This window comes from Ischnura elegans, chromosome 1 (assembly GCF_921293095.1).
Source record: "Ischnura elegans chromosome 1, ioIscEleg1.1, whole genome shotgun sequence".
Classification (NCBI taxonomy): Eukaryota; Metazoa; Arthropoda; class Insecta; order Odonata; family Coenagrionidae; genus Ischnura; species Ischnura elegans.
In genome coordinates this window covers 79,813,605-79,834,442 of record NC_060246.1, presented here as the reverse complement: position 1 = coordinate 79,834,442, position 20,838 = coordinate 79,813,605, and the positions used below count along the sequence as shown (strand labels likewise).

The 20,838-nt window shown below is 38.3% G+C and overlaps 1 protein-coding gene across 2 annotated transcripts in view; it reads right to left on the bottom strand.

Annotated features, from left to right (window-relative positions):
• The window catches only part of LOC124164140, a 143,583-nt gene that overhangs the window by 17,105 nt on the left and 105,640 nt on the right, over window positions 1-20,838 (bottom strand). For both annotated transcript variants that reach the window (XM_046541342.1, XM_046541335.1), the window contains one exon: window positions 2,617-2,767. In XM_046541342.1, coding sequence (XP_046397298.1) covers window positions 2,617-2,767 — 151 coding nt within the window. The remainder of the gene's footprint in view (window positions 1-2,616; window positions 2,768-20,838) is intronic.

The window sequence follows — 20,838 nt, the reverse complement described above, 5'->3', positions numbered from 1 at the left end:
TGAAAATTAGAACATGTTCTATTTTGCTCGCATGATCCTGTGAATGATCACGTGAATACCCATACTTTTTATGCCGACTTTACCTTTTTCCCAAATCATGGCGGCTCAACTTCATTTTCCAATCAAATTTACTTCGGACAAACTCTTTCGTGTTCATGGGAGGCACAGATTTAGGATACCTAACTTGCGCATATTGAATACTCAGCACTTTTCCTCACCGATGAGCTTTCATGAGGTTTTTTCCTACTTAGCCATGACAGCCCTGGGTTCGGCAGCCATGATTTGGGAAACTGAGTATACTCGTATCAACCAGGAATCACTTTCTCATCAGATTTGATGTCCGAACATTACAAAAGACCAATTCATTTTTGTGGATCACACCTTTCATTCAGATGCCGCAGAATGCCTTCAGGACTGTCGGTACATGGATTAGAAGTGCGCACTCGTATAGAGAACCTGAGAGGTATCTCCGACATTACGACAAGCAACCATGGACTCCGCCTTAACAATCGTCATCGTAAATGTCCTAGTGTTTCGCCAGTATGCCATCTGTCGATCTTCCGCCTTATCAGCGACACTAGATGCGGACGCAGGCAATCAATGAAATCGATTGTAGGTGTCCTTCGCGGAGAAAGCGTCTCTCGCAATCTTACCACGCCCAAAAACATTATTTTTGGCCCCCAAAAAGATTAGCTTAGTTTCCGAATACCACGATAATTTATAAACTATAAGGCTACAACAATTTTGAAAGAAAATTCCCCAACAGATTATCAGAAAAACACCTAAATATGATGGATTCATATATGACCAAAATAGAGGAAATAAAGCTCTAAATATTATAAATGATTATTATTGTCTGAAAAGAAAAAAAGGTTGCGACATCACACCACTTGCAGTTGAGGGAGCAAGAAATGAGAGTACCTATCTCCTAATAAAATATACAACACATCTAACTCTTGCACGAGTGAAAATTATTTTAAAAAGAAAATATATCGGTAAGCAAGCATCAAAAGTGAAACCAAGATATTGAAAAAAAACTATTGGCAGGGCATTTTGTTATGAAACTGTCAAAGTGTGAAAGAATAAAAAAATTAAGTCGGAGTAGGGCCATAAATACGAAATCAGCAAACTGTTATAACTTTATCACTGGCATTTTACGCACAATGAAAAAAAGTCATTTTTACGGACTGGCAAGTCGTTATGTATGGTTTAAATATGCTAAATGAGAAGGCTCGCCGCTCTAAAACGGAGCGAGCCAGAAGGTGCTGCAGCCGCGGGTGGGCATTGTCGTCCACATGGAGAACGTGCTTTTACACTTTTTGAAAAATGCGCTCCAGCGTTTGCGACGGTTTAGTAAGGGCATTATTTGTGCGCTTATTCCACAGCAAGACGCGCGAATTGTGGATGCAAAGACGTCATTTTCTCCGTATTTTGCAGTATTGGTTAAAAATTAATTTACATAAATATTTCCACTCTCGATCCACCTTCAAATTAAAACGATGGGAAACATTTCACGTTAAAACTAAAGAAAACAGCAGCGCAGGGGATAACAATCACACGAATGGATTTATCAATTGACTCACTCACATATCATCAAAACTTTGAAATTTGGGGAGTTAAAAAATACGAAGACATTTTTTTAAAGAGAACAGAAAAAATAATGTATTAAAGGAAAGATGAAAAAACGGACTTCGAAAAATATACTGCAAGCAACGAGGATAATAAATTGTGACACTGGCTCAAAACTATACCAAAAGAGAAATTTTGTAATCCACCATATTTACTATTTACTTGTACCAGAAACTGCAAAGTAAACCAACAGCAAAGAATAATTTTAAATACGAGATTTGACGATGAAGACGTTATTTTGACTCGGATAGATGCGTTTAAAATAATATTCATCCAAACCAACCACTTCTCGATAGAATTAAAAGTAAATTTTTATAAATAAGAACAATTTAAAATTCAATCCTATTCAATCTGATACTTGTCCTTCGTGAGTTGTAAATTTAATGGAAATAATTTTGATCCGAAATATTCACGCAATCTTATCTTTGGAGTCAGTCAATTAGCGGTATTCCCCATTAAAGAAAGGTCGGAGGAGAGGGATCATAGGATTCGTACATTTGTTTTCTAACACGGATGCATGCACAGAGACAGAAAATCGCTGTCTCTCATACTCTGAGAACCAGGGCCGCCCAAAGGGAGGATGCATAGGAAAACTTAAGGGAAAAATTTGAAGTTGGGGAAAAATTTGGCAATACTCGGCAAGAATATCAAACGATATTAATTGTATCATAATTTGATAGGGAATCGTTTTGATCACTTGGGGTGAAGAACAGTGGGGGATCCAGAGAGAAGCCCTCCCACTTGGGTATCCAATGAAAACTATATAAAATGGTAATTTTGTTCAGTTGTCAAATATGTACAAGAGAGGAGAGCCCCCCACCCTATTTGTCCCTATCCTGGATCCGCTGCTGGTGGAGGGTAAGCATCCCTGCTGAGAGCTCTTCAGCCTCTTCCACCCTCGCCTGCTTCACACCATGAGGGATGCTAGAAGGAAATCCGCAGTGGCGGATATCATTGTATATGAAATCTCCATCCACCTCCACTCACCGTTCAACTTTGTTTCTCGCAGGACCGCCCGCAGATCGTCCGGCGGTTCGTCAAGCAGATCCCTCTTCTCCAAGGTTGTCACGCGCCTCTGGGTCTTGCCGGCGCCGAAAGTCTCCACAGTTTCCCTCGTCACCGTCTCATACTTGGGTTCCTGTCGGCATGGAGAGAAGAAAGGGACCCGTTAAAAAAAGATATAGTGGAAGAAAAAAAAAACAAAAAGCGCTGGATGAACTAAGGGAGACGGGGGAAGAGTGGAAGGGACGTCACGGTTGTTTTTAGCTAGACCTCTGAGGTCACCTTCTCTGGAGAGCCGTGACCACCGACTCCGATGTAGACGATTCCTCTGGGGCTCTTCGGCGGGAGGAAGCGAAGGACAGCCGCAATCGTGGTCGATCCATCAACATATCTCACCCGCGCCGAAGAATCCTCCCTACGAGCGGTCAGCGCGATCGTTCTCACGTGCGCGGAGTCAAATGACGCCACTGGAATCGAATGTTCGACAGCGGGGATAGAATGGGACCTTGGCTCCTTGCCACTTTATTATAGTACGTGTTGTTTCGATCGAATTGTGAATGCAAATGTTCCGCCCGAAGTCCCAGGCGGAATACATTGCAAAATTATTGGCAGCGTAGGCGAGAGTCGAAACGCCTCATCACTTAGGGCAGCTTCTATAATGCAGTCTCATAAACAGGGTAAACACTGAAGAATTTTTTATTACAAAATAGATTGACGGATAAAAATCTGTGCAATACGTAAAAAGAAAGCTGAAGAAACGGACTTCAAAAAATATAGTGCAAACACATAGTATAATAAATTGTGAAACTTGCTCAAGACTATACCAACGAAGATATTTTGATATCCACCATTATTCTAATTTAATTCTTTAATATGGTTATGGCACATGAACTCATTGAAAAGTAACAAAAGCTTCTATTAAAGGTGCTTGAAAAGTAATATTTCTCTTTCGTCATTGAAACGATATATTATGGATAAACATTAGTAACAATAATTTATTTTAAATGAAAATTGCCTATTAACTGAAAACTTCATTCCCTGAAATTGTTCGAAACTACCCTTGTTAGACTCAAATTCCGAGGCTTTTTATCAGCGCTTACCTTGGATAAATTAAGGCCATAATTGACACAGGACCAAAGGTAATTTTAAAATAACACTCGATCCAACAAAATAAACACTAATTGTAATGGAGCAGAAGCACTTAGGACTAGAATACTCTTTGATCGTTTCTTTTCATATGGATAGAAATAAAATCGGCACGTTTCGGTTTACCGATGTTTTCCGTGGGGAGAAATATATTGACTAAAAAGACTAAATATATAATAAATATAAATATAATAAATATAAAATATAAAGACTAAATATTGTGCCGGCACAGACTCTCTGGATTGCTGGCTTTTAAATAGATTAGTAAAAACATTCTGATCGCAATATTTAATTCGTTATGCTTGTTCATCATACTGTAACAGCCTTACCACGCTTTTTACTGTGAATTATACAAGCCTTCCATGCCTTCACCGATACTTAACTTGAAGCAAGTTTTAAAGCAACGCCTTAAATAAATTTTAACGAGTACCTGTCTTACAGATGATGCAGCCGGGACTGCTGGTTTGAAAATTGTATACTTTTGGATATTTTATATGCTTCTCTATCTGTTATGCTAATGGTCGATAACCTCTTAATTAATAACGGGAGAAAATATATTCGGCACAATAAAAACACCAATGAGCAACTCCTTCATCGACAAGTTCCTCCATTGGACACAAAAAAATAACACATCCCCTTAAATAATAGCCTTTCTCGACCAAATGACAGGGTTATTCGAGGTAATGATTAGCGTGAGATATTAGCGAGAAGAATTCCAAAAGGAAAAGGCGGAAAAGATATTTATGTGCGCGGGTGAGATAAGGTTAATCGCCTTGAACGCTTCATAATTCCATTACAGACGGCTTGAAGAGGGAACTAAGAGACCTCCTCTTTACGGGACCACAACACGCTCCTCCCTCTTCATTCTAAAGACCATGAGCTTCAAGAGAGAGAGGATGACTACAATTATTATATTATATTGGTTAGAATTAGCGACACTTCAATACAGTATTAGAGAAAAGGTTGACGCGTAACATTGTCAGCTTTCGGATACAGAAGCTAAAAATACATCTCGATGACAAATTTAAAACTCTCAATTAGTTTCGTTAAACAAGTAGCCGAGAGCGAGGTATGGAAACATTGAAAAAATACGGATCGTCTACCCACTTGACAACATGTACGTGGGAATGGGGAAGCAAAAAGACATGCTAATTGGATTTTTCTTATAAAGACGGAATACAACTCCTTCAAGCCGGAAATATGTATGAATTCATTTTCAAGATACCATCCTTCACCTTTTAAAGAAAATATGGCTTCCCAGTTTTATCACTCCGTTATTAAAATCCTGAATTAATTACAACTAAGTTTTAAGGATGCATTGAAATTATTGCCAACCGGAATCACGTAAAATATCCAATAAATAATAATAATAATAATAATACGTCTTTATTCGGGCGAGGTTGAGACTAATACGTACCCTCTTCCACCTAACCCCTCGATAGCGTCAATGCAAACATTAAAAACGGCAAATAAAAGTTTACAATACATAAATATACAATATAAACTTTTGGTGAAATGTTAAATAAAATTAACAAGTATGTGTGAAAATTTGTGTCGGAAAAAAAGATTTCTGTTTATGAGAAATGAGAAATAATCAGATAAATGAGAAATTTATGAACATTCCTTTCACAAAAACTCTATCACAGACGCTAACCTTGAAGCAAAAATGAAATATCTTGAGAATTCTCTAAATTAAAACTAGAGTTTAATATTCGCCGAGGCCTTGCAAATCCACGGAAGATTGCATTCGCTATCCAACCATACGATGGGGTACCACTCCTCAAGATAACATGAAGGCCAGTCCGTCTCTGTCGCCAGTCATTAGGCGGAACCAACTTAAAAAGCAACGAGGAAAAAAATGGGCGCACATTTTGAAACGGTTTGTTATCTTTCTCCATCCTCCAGCCGCCATCAATCCAGAGACTGAGTCTCTCATGACAACATGCTGCATTTTTTGCCGTTCGCAGGGTTGGGTTTCGAGTCTCGAGTCGCGATAGCTCACCCGTCCTTTAAGACGATGACGTTATTAAAGCCCTCGTTGGGTTCTTGGTCCAGAATATAAAGCAGACTCGGTCGCCGAAGCGGGGAGGGCAGGGAGAAAGAGAAAGACGGAGTTAAGCCTTTCCCTCCCCCTAACTGAAATTACTCGAGGAAGACAACGTGCTCGACCATAACTTCAATCGTTTGGAATCGTGAGGTCAGGCTCGTGCGTCGTCTTGAATGAGATCGGGGAATCCCAGACTCGGTCACTTTCGCTCAAATTATTGACGGCACTGAATGATTGCCCCTTACGCGCCATAGTCAATGTCAAAAAACGTCAATGCATTGGAAAATAAGGTATTATAATATACTGGGCCAGTAACGGACTCGGAAATTGGAAATCGGTTTTCACACAAATAGAATAAAAATATGCTTCCCACAATAAATAAGTGACCCGATATGAAATAAATATTCGATTCTGGTTGAGTGATTGAGTGGGTAAAGCAAAAATATGTATTCTAGGCGAACTCATGACAGAGTTGGACAAAGAAAAAGTCAAGGGAAGGGAAATTTCGGCTGAAATGTTTAGCTTCCGAGGACTTGGAGGGGTATTGAATAGCCCTCCGGTTAGGAGAGTACTACATTTTCTTCGCCTCATTTGGACATGGCAGTACACCAATTCAGGTGTGCAGTGCACCACCTACGCTGATTCTGCTGGAAATAAGATCGTGAATCCCACAGAATGTACTCAGTACAGATTGTAAGATTCATACTCAATATTTACTCTTATTTTCACATTTATTAATTTTTGAAAATAAATTTTTGATCGCTAGTGAGTAATTCGCGCGGTTGACACTACTGGCCGCAAAAATTAACCCCGGAAACCACCGCTATCGAATTTTTGCCGTAGGTGCGCGAGTCTGGAGGGCCAATCGTCATCTAAGACCTCCCCCTTATCCAGTGACGTCATGGCAAAATTAGCAGTGCCGGAACGCACTTTCCATAACTTTTTTTAGGAGAGAAATATTCCTCTGTTTGTTTTTTTACAAGTTATTGTTTACATTTTATTACAATTTTTAGTTTTGGTTGCGAATGTATATATTAGAAATTTTGAGGCAACAAAATTGATAATAGTGTTATAATACTATTATGTCCTTTGTTGACCAATGGCGGAAAGGCGTTCCGGCACCATGATACCACTGCCCCTACCCTATACCAGAGACTGTTGACGAACTTGAAAAACAGTCAAACGCCTAATAAAATAAATAAATAGAGTTCCGCCCACATGTAATAAATCGTAGGGGCCAAACCAGAGGGTTAAAAGATGACTATTCCGCAGTTTTCCAACTCCTTATCAGAGCTAGAAAGTACATCTTGACAGATTGCATTTAACACCGTTCAAAAGAGAAAGAACTTCCACCATACACATCTCAAAAATTGTGGCATTAAAGCACTTCAAATTTTCGTTAGTTCAGAATTCAGCCAAGTATAGAAGAAAGTGGATTTCTTCGAATAACTAATTTGCCAATATTTTGAAATTGCACCAGTGCAATTGACATATTTCGTACGTTTGCGAATGAACGCGGAAGCAGATTTAGGTATCTCTCCCATCCGAGCTAGAGCTTTGCATTAGTACTAAGTTTCCGAGCAAAAAAGATACACGTTTAGAGAAACATTTTAATGAAGCACGAAATGTTTCCGTGACCTGCAATACATGCTTTCTATTTCCTGATTTTCCTAAAAGGAACGCTCCAGAGAATTCACTGTGAGGCATCATCGCTCCGGGAAAGACTCAAGCACCCTTCGATAAATGTAATCGGACTTGGGCGTACTCCCTACCTCCTTCTATCTCCGTCTGAAATCATAGGCTCCATTAAGGCACAAATGGGTGACACAAGTCGATAACAGGAACCTGAAAGGTAGATTTCATAAGTGATTGTGACAAAACCTTGGCCCTAATGAATTGAAAGATGCACTCATAGACTATTATAAGGTCCAAAAGCGATGTAACATAACAGGATGGAGAATAGAAGCCTCAAAATGGGTCATGGTTAGCGTTCCATGCGATGGAAGCGACAGGAAGCTCCTATAAAGCAAAGGAATTGTTTGGGAAGGAGGGAATGGCACGGAGAATAGAGATTACAACAATGTTACGACACTAAGAAGAGCCGCTCTCCAATATAGATTCCCTTGTGTGCAAAGCACCGCACCTTCAGTGAGAGTCCAGTGTCCCTATTTATATAGACAATGCAGTTCAATTTCCTTTATACGAATGAAATGAAATCGAAAGGTCACGTTAAAAATGCTGATATGCTCCTTTAATTTTGACTTTCCGTCTACAGAGCTACCATCGGGAAGAAACAGCAGTTATTTTATTTACAGTTTCAGTTGGAGGAAATAGAAATATTGAGGACAATTAGAGTACTATATAGTCGAAGAAACCAAAGATACCCTCGTCCATCGCGGTTACCGTTCGGTAACCTCAAGTTCCTGCAGGCCGTAAATCAGCACGTATTTTCACGAGATATTTTAATTTGTACGCACGAAAGGTACTAAAATGTAAGACCACACCATTATCATAAGAAGTGAATGATTCTAAAATGTTGAAATAATAATATTTTTACGATAATAATATCTTTTTATATAAAATTTACGTGTTTATTTTTATGAAGATAATACGTTATTTAAATAATAATATTTTTTCATATTTTTAATGGCCCGCATGAAATAGGGACGATTTTGCCAAGCAGAATTTCAGAGGGACACCGGTTTCGTGGTGGCAGCATATAGTGTCATATTCATTTATCACAATTTACTCCATTATGTTAAGGACATAACTCAATACTGGCTCATAATATTCCTGATTAATAATCACCATGAGTTGTCAGCCCAAGGCTGAGAATATTTTGTAATATCTATTGTATAACCACATGATTGGATATAAGGGGGGATAATAATGGGGGATCCTACGGTTATCAGGCGCCTCCCCACCAAAAAAAGGTTAAAAAAATTTTACGAACAAAAAATGTGAATTATTTCAATATAAAAACTTGCGTGAAGACATGGTGGTGACATGCATTGATAATGCGTCGTTTATTTTACATTTATTTCAAACATGAAATATAATGAGGTGTCCTTATTTGGAATAATTAAGCCTAGCATTAAATTGATTTTGGTCCCCAAAGATATAATCAATATTCACCACAGAGTGGTACCATATGGCATTACCCCTTTGCTTTCCTTTGTTAGACAAATTACTGGGATGACATTGCAGAATAACAATTTATAGAATTGTAGAACGGGCTATTAACTATTCCGCGCTCATGATACAACCGCGACGCATTTATAAGATCGCGCATGGAATTGGGAGTGGTGAAGTTGTCGGCCGCTTCATCTCAAGGTCATCAGATGGTTTCTCGGGCGGGATCCCCTCTGGCAACACCCAATCGATACTTAAAGGCACATCCGGTCAACCTTATCCAAAAAGAAAAGAAAATAAACAAAACGACGGAAAAGAAGCCGCATACGTCACTGTCAACACTACTCCCATGAGCTTACATCAATCCGGGAGACCTTCATCAACGCACGCCACACTTAAAAAAAGAATAACGAAAAGCTCATTCAGTCTTGATATTTAGGGCCGCGAATATCACAAAAGAAGATCCTCAAGTCGGCCTCTAAAAGCGTTGAAACCCACCGATCGTTTAAATAGGTTTACAAAAGTCGCCACTCGCGACGCTGATGGACAAAGTGATCCAGGTTTCTTGGGGAATTATGGTATGGTTAGGGGTGTTAGCCAAAATGTTTATACATAATGATGTGATCAATCAAATTCATAATTTCCAATGCTATTCCTCGCAATTACAAACTTTATTACGCAAAGTATTGGAAAAAAGGGATCGCACTGCACTCATCACCGTGACGCGGATATTTGTGAAAACCTATTAAAATGCGACAGAAGTGGCAACAGAAATCAGACATTTATTGGGATAGAATAGGGTAGTTTCCTTCATCAAAGAAAACGAGAGTCGGTGATTGCGATTCTTAACCCACCATTAGTGTATTCATAATACACATATTATTCGGTTTTAGAAATCCCAGTTCAGACGAATGTTGATGGTCAATTTTAACCTCATTTGAAAAGGGCCAGATTGGCGCCCATACGATGCCACTCCACGTGACGTCACAGGGGCCCAGATGCTACACGAGTGAATAGGACTTTTATATCGTCTGAGACTACCAATGCATGTACGAGGCACAGAGCTCAGGGAAACATCTCATAATAATCAACTAGTTATTAAAAATGCCTATGGTCGGAAAGTTTCCTTCGTTTGATAGGGCATTAATAATCCTTATTTAAGCCAAGAGCCACCTGCTATCAGGGTACTCTGCTACGTGCTAGCAGCCTGCATCGTAGCAGCTCTCATAGCCTCGCACCAAAGTGGCCTCACAGAGCGGCAGGCGGAGTCAGAATGACGGCATACGGGCTTTTCCCAGCATTCATACATAGCCGCCGTGTTTTCGCGCGCTTGAAAATTTTCACTTTCCATTTAATCACGAAAAATAGATATCGTCAATTAAAAATCTAAAAGCATGAAATACGTACTCCAGGAGTGATAATCTTTCGATGTAGCAATAAAAAAAATAGGAAACCAACCTATTGGGCCTCCTCTAAGCAGTCCCCTTGACTACTTCCATGAGCTTACATCAACCCGGGAGACCTTCATCAACGCACGCAACGCTTTAAAAAAGAAAAAGGAAAAGCTCATTCAGTCTTTATATTTAGGGGCCATCATTCTTTCGTAGTCCAGTCGGTCACCCTTTACACCCGCTAATATGTATTCCTCGCCGTTTCTCTGACGGGCACAAAAGAACTCCTCGGCGCTGCTATCGCATAATCGTTCCGCTTTAAAAGAACAGCCTTGGGAGAGGTTTTAGGAGAATGGTATGCGGGTTGCTTCCCTTGATTTGGACACGACCATTGGCACGGCATTACATGCGGCGGGGGACCGACCGCTTGGTACGAATGGGAGCGATTACCGTAGCGTCGAGTTCTGAAAGGCCGAGTGGTCTCCTTCCACGTCGGGCCAACCTCCGAGGCACGCACGCGTGGGTCGCGGAGGCGGAGACCATTTGAATACGGGTGCCACCATTCAATTGTCACCCACACTTTCTCTCAAGGGGGGAGGAGAGGGGCCGTGCCTGACACTGATCGGAATTATTCCGGTCGGGTTTTCATTACGAGTGGTTCACAACGCGTTCGGAATCCGTCGTGCTTGAAAATTTTCATTCAAACGACAATATCTACATCTACATCCACATATTACCCTGCAAACGACCTACAGATGGAACTCACTGACTGATGATTAGGAAATATGTATATCCTTGGCAAGTTTTAAAAGAAAGTTTTTCGATGTAATAAATGCCAACATGCTAAAAGAAAAAATAAATGGATTATTGTATTTTGTGTATTGTTGTATTCTAATCCACCCTATCCATTGTGGTATTATACTTTCACTCTTTGTGTACACACATTATTCAGGATTTTTAAGTTCGCTTATTTTTATTGTTTTATTTATTTGTTGTTCGTGTAAATTTATTATTTTGGTTGTTAAATTTATCAATGTCTAAAGGACCAATGAGTCGTCTTATCAATGAGTATTCTTCTCAATTAAATTAAACAGTGAAAGTGAAAAATGGTGAATTACGTTTTCATTTAATAAACAATAGGTATAATTCTTGCATTATATCCATCGCGGATAGAAGGAGGAACGACGAAGTGCTGGATATGGTGGGTGAAGAGAGGCAGCTTCTAGATGAGACACGGAGGAGACAGAAGGTATGGATGGAGCGAATACTGAGCGGGAGAGGTTGTTGAAAACAGTGTTAGAGGGTAGACTGTTGGGTAAAATTTATTTTTTCTGGTAGAATGATAGGTAAAAGAGGGAGAGGAAGTAAGGGAATAGGATTTTTAAATAGAATGAAAGAAAGTAGGTCTTATTGTGAATTGAAGAGGGAAGTACATGTAGGAAGGGGAGGCTGTCAGAGCGCATTTTAAACACTCCATGGAAACCTACCTTAATCGGTAGAATACTGTAATAATAATCCATTGCTAAAAGTAAGGCGAGTACTGCATTGAAAAAGCATCACGTTTAAGTAAAAATGAAGTCCTAGTAATTTTGGATGAATTTAATAGAAAATTTATCAAAATGTCCACTCATTTAATCACCGCTCCATCTGCCTTGAAGTAATGTAACCCCAAAGCCGAGTGCCCGCACGTATCACAAACCATTATCCGCAGATCGAGCAATGAACGTAATGGACGACCGTTTAGCATGCCTGGCCGTGATTGGGGTGGAGCCAAGGTCTTACGCAAGGCTAATGCATAAATCTCCAGTTTTAGCACTGGTAGCGGAGAAACCATGCACTATGTAATGAAGACATCATTTCACCATACGATTGTAATTTATTTGATCGATGATAGCTGATCGTACTGGTAACATTCGTTGTACAACACAAAAGCTCACCTCAATTTTGCTCTGATAAAGGTGGCCCTTTTTATCTCTACCGAGACCATTAACAAACTGAACAAATTTCGATTATTTACAGAGTCCGTTTTAAAGGCGTACCGCAATAAGAAGCCGCTACTGCATTTATGAACAAAACTGACGCATCGAAACTGTATCCACGTCAGGCGAGTATAAGAGGTCGTTGAGAGTTCATGTCAAGAAACTATTCCAGGAATTCTCTATATAAATAGGCCGCATCAGTCATGCTACTGATTAACTCCAATAAAATTGAACATAACAAATGGGAAAAAAGTCAAATAAATACAGCCATATAATATCGGATACTATAGTAGATGATAGTAGGTAGGTGCTCAGCGAAATACATAGGTGGAGATTTAAATCAAAAGGAAAACAAAAAAAGTATTTAAAAAAAACGTTAAAGAACATTTGTAGTTCGTCTTGAGAAGCGGTGGAAATACCGGGGTACACAGGCACGTCGCGGTCCGATAATGGATTCCGATACGTTATTGGCAGTTACCAACTCCTTGCACTGAGCCAACAATGTCACATAAAATGAACATTTTTCACCCGCTTGTGAAAATCTGGAAAAATCTCAGCACAGTAATCCAACGCAACGAAATCTGCACGTTCAAAATGAGGTCTTGCACTCGCATAGTGGGCATTACCTCCAGTTGGCCAAGTCACGGATAGAATTTGAATACACGGAATGGATTTCGAATAAAATTTTGAAACCTCTAGCAACGACTAGAATCTCAAATAACGTGGCAAAAAAACAAAGCCATGTGATTCTTCACAGAATGCGGGTATCATTTTGCATTTGGAGCCCTTGTTGATACAGAAAACGAAGGGAATAACACAATAATATCTCGTAAAGCATCGGGAAAGATGTGATAAATTGTGGTCGCTGTCCATAGCCTTGACCATTGGACCACCCCAATAAAATTTCCTATTTATCTCAATAGACTTCCAAGAGCTTGGAGTAAAAAGTCAGAGCCATTTATCTAGATGCTATTCGTCTGATGATGTACAGATTACGCAACTTAACTCGACGAGAATGACAAGGCAATGGAATGCGTGGCACATGAAATATAGAATTCTCAAATATTCGGTAGTAAATATCACGCACACCACCAGCAATAAATCATTACCAGGATAATTAATAATGATAGTTTCGCTCTAGCACTCATTGGCATGCCATCTATTTGACATAGTGTACCACCTCTAGGCATCATCGTAACAAATCATTTATGTCAGGAGCGTACGCTAAAGCGTGAAATGTATATATATCAATATAAGGCAAATTAAAAAATAATAAAATGCTATTTTCAAACAAAGGAGCAAATAATTAGCCGCATTAAATGACCTTTTTAGAAATAATAATTGCCAAAAAATTGTAAGTATATTGTACCCATAATATCGAGAGGACCAAGAGCTTCTATCAATTATAATACTTATCAATAAATAACAGTAAAAATAAATCACTGCAGAATCGCATCCACTTCATTACTGAAGTACTCCAGTACTCGACTGTACTACTGAAGTCAAAAAACACCTTATGTCGATAAAAACTTGTTCCTACAATGAAAAAGGAATGAGGAAATCGCCATCATTATATTAAGTTTCATTTTTTTCGTTCCATTTTATTCTTTCAATCGCTATTCTTTAATATCTATTCGCTATTAATATTTAATCGCTATTCTTTCAATAGCCATTATTATGCAGCTGGCAAATCAATTTTTCCGCACTGGCTCCCAAAATGAGCTACTAATGTCAAACAATTAAACATAAAATTATCAAAATGTCAAGTGCGTGACAACCCTCCCTCTTTCCATTTTTCCTCAAATTTATCCGTTTCATAAGCCGAAGTATCGCTGTTATTCCACATATCCTTGTGGTAATACCTGCAAATTTTTAAGCCTTTTCAACGAAAACATATATTTTATTTGATAATGGTGTACTCAAGCTGATAGGAGCTAAGTAATAATGGTGGGTAGTCATGGGCAAGAAAAAATGGTGAAAGAAAAGCAAACATTTATATCATTTGCAACAACAGCATTAAAAATAATACGTGTACCTACAAATCATCGTCGCTTTACAATGCTATACAACTGTCGATGCAAAGGACTGAATCACCAATGCCATCAACCTGAAGGTTAGTTTGATTAGGTGGGGGTAGAGCTCAGCTCAGAATAACCCACAGGCGTGTGATTCTACACATTCAAGGCAAGAGGAAAGTTCCATTCCATGAGCTACCTGGGTCTGAAATGATTTTTGCAAACGGTGTATATTTTAGTTATTTCTGTTGGCAAAATTTCTATCTACACATCAATTATCAGTTCATCTTGAATCATAAATTTATTGTTAAAAATTTTGCTCATAAATTTAATTTTTCCTTGACATTTTGACTTAAATTTCTTCAATTTGAGTTAATTTTGCGTGATCGACCAGTAATAACCACCAAGCGAGTCATAAACGTCGAATATGATGCTTAAGAACAGCATTTTACCGGAAGCTGCTACTCTGAAGTTAATAGACTTCCCCTTGATAGACTTTTAAGGGATTCAATTAGATGAATCGCCATGTATTGGATCCGAGAAAAAACTTATCCGAGACAGTTCATAGATTCCAGTCACGCTTTATGCAACGCTGGGCCTGAGATCCACCAACCTGAGAAATAAATCGCCCGAGTGAACCCTTTGCCGGCAACCCACCACCGTCCATCACCAGAGTGAGCCCAGGGGAGAACGATCGCATCCACAATAATTAGACCTGTCCACGAACAAATGAAGAAGTAGCTTTTCATTTTGTCAAGCGCAAACGCTTTCACTCGCACTCAAATTAATTGCGGTAAAACTCAAACACTGCAGAATAGCATACACTGCATTACTGAAGTACTCCATTACTCCACCATATTTCTGAAGTTCAAAAAAGTATTTCTTCGATAAAAAAATGATTCCTCCAACAAAAAAGGAACGAGTAAATCGCCATCATTCATTTAAGATTTATTTTTTTTCGCTTCTAATAACTCTTTCAACCCCTAGTCCTTGGTAAGAATTGCTACGCATTTGGTGAACCCAATGTTTCCAAATAGGCCCCCAAAGAGAGCTACAGATATTAAATAATTATATCTAAAATTATTATCGATTAGCGATACGGAAATATTTTAGAAAAGAATGAGCAAAACTCAGGGAAAGATGTTTGCATCATAATTGGGCATTTTCCCTTCATAAAACGATCGCTGACTCACTAAGACCATCAATAAGAAGATTGGTTTGATAGGATGAGGGTAAAAATCACCCCAGACTAAACCAAAGACATGTGATTCTACCTATTCAAGACAGGTGGCAAGTTCTTTTCTTTAGGCTTCCTCGGTCTGCAAGGATTTTTGTGACGATATATATTTAAGTTATGCCACCAATTGCTGCCGTCAAAATGTCTAACAATGAGTAATATGAGAGCTCAGAAAATATACAAACCCACTAATCATCAATTGGATACTTAGGGTTCAAATTAATATTTTGCACTTTCAGGTCCAAATCCATAAAATTCTAAAATATTTCTGCGGATCGGAATGGATAACGATCGCTTAGTGGTCTATTTACCGGTACCTACCTTCACAATTTTCTTATTCTAATTAAACAACCCTTGCCTAAACCAAAGGCTTTGGATAATAAATTATGAAACTAGTCATACCGTCCAAAATTTTTCGGAAAATTCAAGTCCTTAAGGTGATAAAAAATAGGATCATCCTCTTACGATATATTGTTTTTATTCGGTATATTCCTATATTCTTCGACGAGTAAGCAGATAATAGCAGAAACAAAATTGGATGAATAATACACAGGTAAGATTACCTATCCAGAAGGGAACTAAAATTAATTCCAGGAAATAACTCTATATTAAACATTTTTAATAGATAAATGGAAGTTTGGAATATCGTTCCAAGATATCATTTTTAAGGCATTTCATATTTAAGTTGCATACATATTTTCTTCAATTATCATGGTGATATTTAGAAAGTACGATGGAAGGAAGGTGCAAGACTTCATAAGCTCATAGTTGTTGATAGTCCTCTCAAAAATTTTCAATTGAAACAGAAAAAATTGATGTTATGTTTTCACTTCCAAAAAATTAATATAAAGTGCACATTAGTACTTTGCATTTGCCTTGCCAACAATCTCTTACTTTCCTTATCAAAGACTACGCATACAAAATCAGCTACTTTAATGTTTTGATAGCAGTAACCACTAAATAACTGAATAGGTTCTAATGACTCCAGTTCTGGACTCATCTCAGGAAGCATTATACAATTTCCGATGGGAATAAAATGGGACTGCATAACAAGAGCACGTCAAAATTCACTTTTTCCTTAAAATGATTTCTTTGTTACGCTACGTCCACACTCCGGAAATGGAAATTCGTGTGAATTAATGTTTTCACCCCATTATGCTCAGTTATTTCACATTTTTCTCTTTCTGACGTTAGCGGAAATGGTATTTTAACGATCGAAAACCTTCCCAAAAAAAGTAAGACCTTTTTTTAAGCTCGCGATGGGAAGACTCGCCTTTTTGGCTTTCATCCTTCCACCACTAATTGGGATGCATAGCTTTCACCACTCATTAATATGACGTAGGTAAACACGATCCCTTCCCCACTCCATAATATTAATGTAATGAAAATAAAACTCATTTTAATGAGTATATTCGAGTATCATCCTTGTTAAAATAGAAACATTTAAAGAGAAGTTCAGCAGGTTATAATACAAGTACCTACATAATATAGGCAACGAGAAAGACAAAAATTATCGCTGGGAGTGTTATTGACAAAAATTATTTAAAGAAAATTGAAATTACGTACCAAGAGATTTCTAAAAAGATTATCCGACGTACTTTGGGAAACGATGGATTCCTCTCCAGTGTTCAGAATTGAGATACATACCAACGCGATATTTCCAAGATGCTGTATGTATTGGAGCAGTCGCCCCGAAGGTGAATATTTTCACCCTTGTGCGCAAGGTAATGTGTAAAATACAAGCCAGGGCAGTCAGAACTAAACTGATCACGGAGATAATCATGCACTACTGTGGCTGAAACAAATCAAAGAGACGACGATGGCAAAACATCAATACCTTCACCCGACTGAAAGCCCTGGAGAATTTCACCACCAGCATACTCCGAAAAAATAAACTACACCATTACAATCTGGAAGGAAGACCATAAAACACGATATCATCGAGAAGGCATCCGGGGGAAAAAGTCGTCATGAACCGTTGAAAGTTTAAATCTACCGGAACATAACGATCCGTGATTCACGCATCCCGGTTGCCCAAATGATGCGACCGTTCCGAGCGACTGCGATGCTGGATTGTGTCAAATAGCCAAGTGCAAAACGAGAGACGAGAAGGAAACTCGAGGGACTTCTCTTTCATACTAAAGATTCCTAGCGCGCACGTTCCCATGCGCACCTTTATAATTCTATTTTATGACATTTTCATGGCACCGCGTCGGTGCTCCGAAAAATCATCGCGATTCAAGAGTTATTTTATAATTTATTTATCTCAATTACCCCCGAAAACAGCACGATAAGGCCTTTACATCGGGAGTTTAAATAATCAACCACAGACGATTACACACATCCATGTCCTGGAAGGAACAACCTATCCAGACGGGACTCGAACCCACGACCTTCGATATGGTAAGCGAGGACTTATCCCCGCCGCCACCGAGAACGGCGACTAAATATCAACTGAAATAACGCATTTGGATTGATTAACATAAAATATCATTTTATATATACTTAAAGGATATGTTACCTGATAACAGGATATCTTGAACGATACATACTATCCAAAAGAAGAACTTTCAAAAAGAATCAGCATATACTTTGGGGCGTGCACCTTTATTTCCAACACTGCATCGCCAGATGTAAGGCTACTCTCATTACGGAAGCACATGGTTCCAGAGATATCTATTTTGACATATTTGCCCATACCGACAAAATCGACCAACAGTAGCTAAAGCAATCCTTTTTATGTGATCTAGAACTTATGGATGCCTCCGTTAGTTCACGATTATTCGAAAGTTCTGGACCATTAGTGTTTCGTGTGATCTTAACCACAAGAGTAGTAAGCCGTTCACCCAAAAACAGTCAACTTCCCAGATTTTTCAAACTCTCTTTCAAAGAAGCATCACTATTGCCATGAATCAAACACTGGATATTGAACTCTAATGCCTTGAAATATACTTTAAATATATCTTTTTGAATAATACAATAACTTGAAATTTAACTTTTGAATGCTAAAATTAGCCAATCATGGCTATCATAATTTTCCCCAACTCGTTATAACGATTGCACAAAGTCATTGATAACATTTCTTGTTTTTGATTACTTTGTAATTTATTAAACATACTGTCGTTGTTATTACAATCTATTAAGTTATTGCGTGGCTACTGCTGTCTAAAAAATTAAAATTGATGACTATGCAAACTTAGTCTTTGGCTATCCCACTAAACGGAGGGGTGCTAATTACTACTCATTCATATTTACCAAAGGATTACTAAAGCATATTCAATTTCTAAGTATTAGCCAAATTAAAACAATTATGATTCCGATATGGAAGGGAAACCATACTCATCTACCACTTACGCACCATGAACAAACACTTTCTGAGGCAGCTGCAAGCGTTTGTTCCGCTTCCTAATGAGTTTTGCTACCTCATTCCCTACGTCACTGACCAGGTTTACAGTATCCTCAGTCCTTATGATCAAACGGCAGAGAAATTCGGGCACGAAAGCCTCAGCAATGATGAGTAATTGAGTCTTGACTAAAATTTTGCGTTTCTGTTAAAGCGCATTCCGCCGTATTTTCACACCCATATAAAAATTCAAATATTTAACATTTTAACCTAAAAAAAATTCAATAGAATTGCATGAAAACAATGTGATGGTAGATAATATAGCTATAAATTTTTTTATGATGGAGTTGTTGGGCAGGGGTGATAAAAATATTTTAAGGCTATTACAAGCGGATCATTCGCCAAAAATTAAGAAACCTCAGCGTTTCCAAAAAAAAGAGCATATTTACGATCAATAATCCCGAGTCGATTCCGAGAAACGGCGAATAGAACTACTTTCTAATCACTTGGATTACGGAATCTAATGCATAATACGTATTAATTGACAGCCAGGTATAGAGAAAAAAATGAGAAAATATTACAATAATTATACGCTACTAAAAAGATAATAACATTACGAAACATAAATCAAACTCCGAAAAGCAAAACAAGCCAAACAGTAGCCCCAAGGAAGATAGAGGTTTTTTGCTCATCTCCATTTACCGTTCATTCGCCAGCTATTTCCTTATGCGGTAATTTTGGCCATTTCAAGACGCAATGGCTTTGAATAGCCGCGAGCGACAGTGAAGAACATAAACACATTACCTTTCTGCACGCTAAAATGATGCAACGGGTCAACGACTTACAGGAAAAAGTCGATAATTTTACGACTGATTGCTATTTTTATGATTAGAGCGTGATTCATTTGTTATTCCGGTAAAATGTATCATAAAAAAAGAGTAAATGGTTTGGAATTACTGATATTATGGTACCGCTCACCTTCAGAAATTCCATTCAAATTTTGTTGAAATCAAGATGACACGTGATAGCACAAACGAAAAGAAAGCCGTTCGTCACTAAAGAAATATTATTGACTAAAACATGAAAAAATCTTCAATGACCCAGTCTCAGACTTTGTTAATATTCATACGCAATAATGAATGAATAAACAAACAGTCATGTAATCCTGAGGGGTAAATTTGGGATAATAAGGGAAACCTTCAGTTATTATGCAATTTATTCCACTCTAAAAAATTCCAAGCAACTTAAAACAGCGTGACTCAAGGATAATGAATAGCTGAGAAAAGCTCAAATTTCTTTTCTATGGAATACGCAAATTATACACAAGGTTTCCTTAGGTCTTGACTCCACCACACGAAGCAACTCCTTTCATTTATTCTCCGGTATTGAGATTCCTATTCGAGGAAGGAATTCAGTTATTCAAAATAACATCAACGCGAGTAATTGGTTGAAGAAAAACAATTCGTCATTCGACTAAAATACCTCGACTGATGAAACAATCAACGTCATTTGGCAAGTAAATACTTGCTGGCAACATCTTAACTATACTTGGAGCATAAATGGAGTTGAAAACTCAAAAAAAGCTTCTGTTGGTTCCAAATAACTTAAAATATCGTAACTCAAGGATAATGATTTGCTGAAAAAAACTCAAATTTCGCTTGGAATACACCTCGGGAGCAACGAAGATAGCGTTTTTAATAAAAACTATCGAAAGTCGTCTAAATCGCTTTCACGATTGGCATGCGGTGTTTGCTGTGATTGAAAGATTATGCCATTAATTAGTCTGGTTGAAGTCAAATCATACTAATTTAATTTTTTGTGAACTAGGCTTAATGACGTACCGAAATTGTGGTAAAATTAGAGCGGTGAGGTTTGTAACCTTTTTAACATGATTTTAGTAGCAATTTCACGCAACAC